General features: G+C 43.9%; 1 protein-coding gene across 1 annotated transcript; it reads left to right on the top strand.

The window, feature by feature from the left end:
• The first annotated feature begins 470 nt into the window (after positions 1-470).
• On the top strand, positions 471-2,339 carry LOC309555529 (E3 ubiquitin/ISG15 ligase TRIM25-like). The gene has a single exon (XM_082257596.1). It carries the CDS (start codon positions 494-496, stop codon positions 2,078-2,080), a length of 1,587 nt encoding a protein of 528 aa, XP_082113722.1. The 5' UTR covers positions 471-493; the 3' UTR covers positions 2,081-2,339.
• The last annotated feature ends 815 nt before the right edge of the window (positions 2,340-3,154 follow it).

Below are 3,154 nucleotides of genomic sequence, written 5' to 3'. Positions count from 1 at the left end.
GTCCTTCTCTCTCAGCGGGGAGCGATTGTGGGTGCCTGGCGGCAATTGGTGCCATCGGTCCCGTAGATCAGAATCCTCCCTGCGTAGTGGGGGCGGGAACGTGCCACCAGCACTCGCCCTCAGGAGCGCTCCCGCGGATCGCCGTACATGTACGGCTTTTCGTGCAGCCGAGCCAGCCTGCCACAGTATATATGCGGCGGGGGGTCGGCAAGTGGTTAACATATAACCAGCTATTGGCACTGCATTACTAGCTCAGTGTTTGATTTGAAGTTCTTATTTTAAAAAAATGCAAACAAATCTGACAGTCACTACAGAATGTGACCAGAACACTCCCGTGTATGGAAATATCCCTTTATCTTATAGTCATTCACTTTGTTCACATATTTCCTGCAGATATCAGTTCAAAGATCAGATCAGCCCCACCCTGTGCAGAAATATGTGAGACGTGTCCTCTGGTTTCTGAGACTTTCATTTCTCTCTTCTGCTGTCAGCGATGGCGTCTGCTGATCTGAGACAGGAGCTGGACTGTTCCATCTGTCTGGAAATCTATAAAGATCCTGTAATGCTGAGCTGTGGACACAACTTCTGCCGGGTCTGTATTGATCGTGTGCTGGATGAACAAGAGAGATCTGGAATGTATTCCTGTTCTCAGTGCAGAGAAAAGTTCCAGGATCGGCCTGTACTGCAGAGGAACATAACACTGCGTAACATAGTGGAGACTTTCCGATCTACTCAGCCAGATCAGAAGAAGACTGAAATCTTCTGTACACAATGTATTCACTATCCTGTACCTGCGGTTAAATCCTGTCTGATGTGTGAAGCTTCTCTATGTGATAATCACCTGAAAGTCCACAGCAAGTCACCAGAACATGTCCTAACTGATCCCACCACTTCAATGGAGAACAGAAAATGCTCCATCCATAGGAAACTTCTTGAATATTACTGCAAGGAGGACTCTGCCTGTATCTGTGTGTCCTGCAGTTTGGCTGGAGAACATCAGGGACACAAGGTGGAGACTCTGGATGAGGCCTCTGAGAAGAAGAAACAGAAACTGAGAAATGTTCTGCAGAAACTGATGACAGAGAGAGAGGAGACAGAGAAAAGAGTCCAGAGTCTGCAGGATTGCAGGAGAAAAGTACAAGAAAAATCAGCCGGTCTAACAGAGAGAGTCACTGCCCTGTTCATAGAGCTCAGGAGACAGCTGGAAGACCTGGAGAAGAGAGTCCTGAGGAACATCTCCAGCCAGGAAGAGCGGATCCCATTGTCTGATCTGATCCATCAGCTGGAGATAAAGAAGGAGGATCTGTCCAGGAAGATGGGGGACATTGAGGAGCTGTGTAACATGACTGACCCACTGACTGTCCTACAGGAATCAGACACAGGGGACTTGTGTGATACTGAGGAGGGAGATAATGAGGACAGAGAGAGACATGATAGACTCCTCCATGATGGAGGGGATCTGGATATGGTTGGAATCTCACACACATTACACACAGGGTTATCTGATATGATAAAAGGGGTAAATGTATCCTTCAATATACAGGAAGCTTCAGACATATTACTGGATGTGAACACAGCTAATAATTATCTACAGATATCAGATGACATGAAAACTGCATCCTTGTCAGATATAAAGCAGAATCGTCCAAAAACACCGGAGAGATTTCAGTGGTGGGATCAGGTATTAAGCCGTCAGAGATTTTCCTCGGGGCGACATTACTGGGAAGTGGATGTCAGTGAGTCAGAACTTTACAGAGTCGGGATGTGTTATCCCAGTATAGAGAGGGGAGGAGAGCAGTCAGGGATTGGAGATAATAACAAGTCCTGGGGTTTGCGCAGGGATAGCGGTGGGTGTTCTCTAAGACATGACAATAAAGAGATCAGCATATCTCCCAATCTCTCCAGTAACAGAGTCAGGATCTATGTGGATTATGAGGCCGGGCAGCTGTCCTTTTATGATCTGTGTGACCCGATCAGACACCTCCACACCTTCACCACCACCTTCACTGAGCCCCTCCATGCTGTGTTATGGGTAGCAAAAGGTCACATAAAGCTATCTGGGGGGTCAGGAGACGTGTAAAATGATCATATTACAGGAAATCTGAGCTGAATCTGGTGAAATCTGGTGAGAAATGTGAATCTGGTTCATAGGATGACACAGTTTGTACAGATAACATATTTCTTCAATCGGTGGATCTGGTAGATCTCAGCACAGGAGAGTGTCCTCCATCACTTCCACACCCATAAAGACCAGGGGGGATCTTTGGGGGGTTTATATAGCATTAGGCTGACCATACACTATACAATTTGATTGTACAATCTCCTTTAGATCTACCATCATCTATTAGTATTTGCAAGTGTTCATTTTCTGGCTTTGTTTCAAATATATATAAAACCATTCTTTGTTTTAGTATTGATAAAGTAGGGAAGGGTTAGAAACCTGGTCAGTTTTTTTTTTTTTTTACTGTCTGTGCCCCTTTGGGGAGATTGTGGCAGGCGCAGCACTACAAAGTGCCTTATGCACTGTGGCATTAGAAGAACTTAATCTCTCTGACTTCAGTCTAACCAGACTGTCTGTTACTTTATAAATTCCTCTAATACCGTTCTATGGAAAGCAATAGATTTAAAGGAGCACACCAAACGCTTAAGATATCTTCTTTATTAACTTCAACTTTTCTTCATATAAAACACTGACACTTTTGCAGCAGACAGTCCATGTACAAACATGTATTCAATGAAGTGTAACAAAATGGTGGATATATTTCTCTCTTCAGTATCTGTACACTCAATTGTTTAAACACTTTATGATCTCTCTGAGGGGTATATCTGATGCTTAATCAATAGTTTTACTTGCTCTATATTCTGTTTACTGTTTGATCTGGTTTGTTTGTTTGTTTGGTGGAACTACAAGTGAACACATAACTAGTTCAGTATACAGTTCTAATCACATTATTAACAATAGGAACATATATAACTATTAACCACTTTACCACCGGAGGATTTTGCTGTCTTCCGTCCAGGCCACTTTTTGCGATTCGGCGCTGTGCGACTTTAACTGACAATTGCGCGGTCGTGCAACACCGTACCCAAACAAAATTTACGTCCTTTTTTTCCCACAAACAGAGCTTTCTTTTGGTGGTATTTGATCAACTGT

The sequence above is a fragment of the Pelophylax lessonae genome, assembly GCF_965119305.1.
Source record: "Pelophylax lessonae genome assembly, chromosome: 5".
In the NCBI taxonomy this organism is placed as follows: Eukaryota; Metazoa; Chordata; class Amphibia; order Anura; family Ranidae; genus Pelophylax; species Pelophylax lessonae.
Note: the sequence above shows the minus strand (reverse complement) of the source record. Positions and strands in the feature narration are given on the sequence as shown.

Bases quoted from the DNA above. Each gene is read 5' to 3' on its own strand.
- LOC309555529 (XM_082257596.1), top strand. From the start codon at position 494: ATGGCGTCTGCTGATCTGAGACAGGAGCTGGACTGTTCCATCTGTCTG.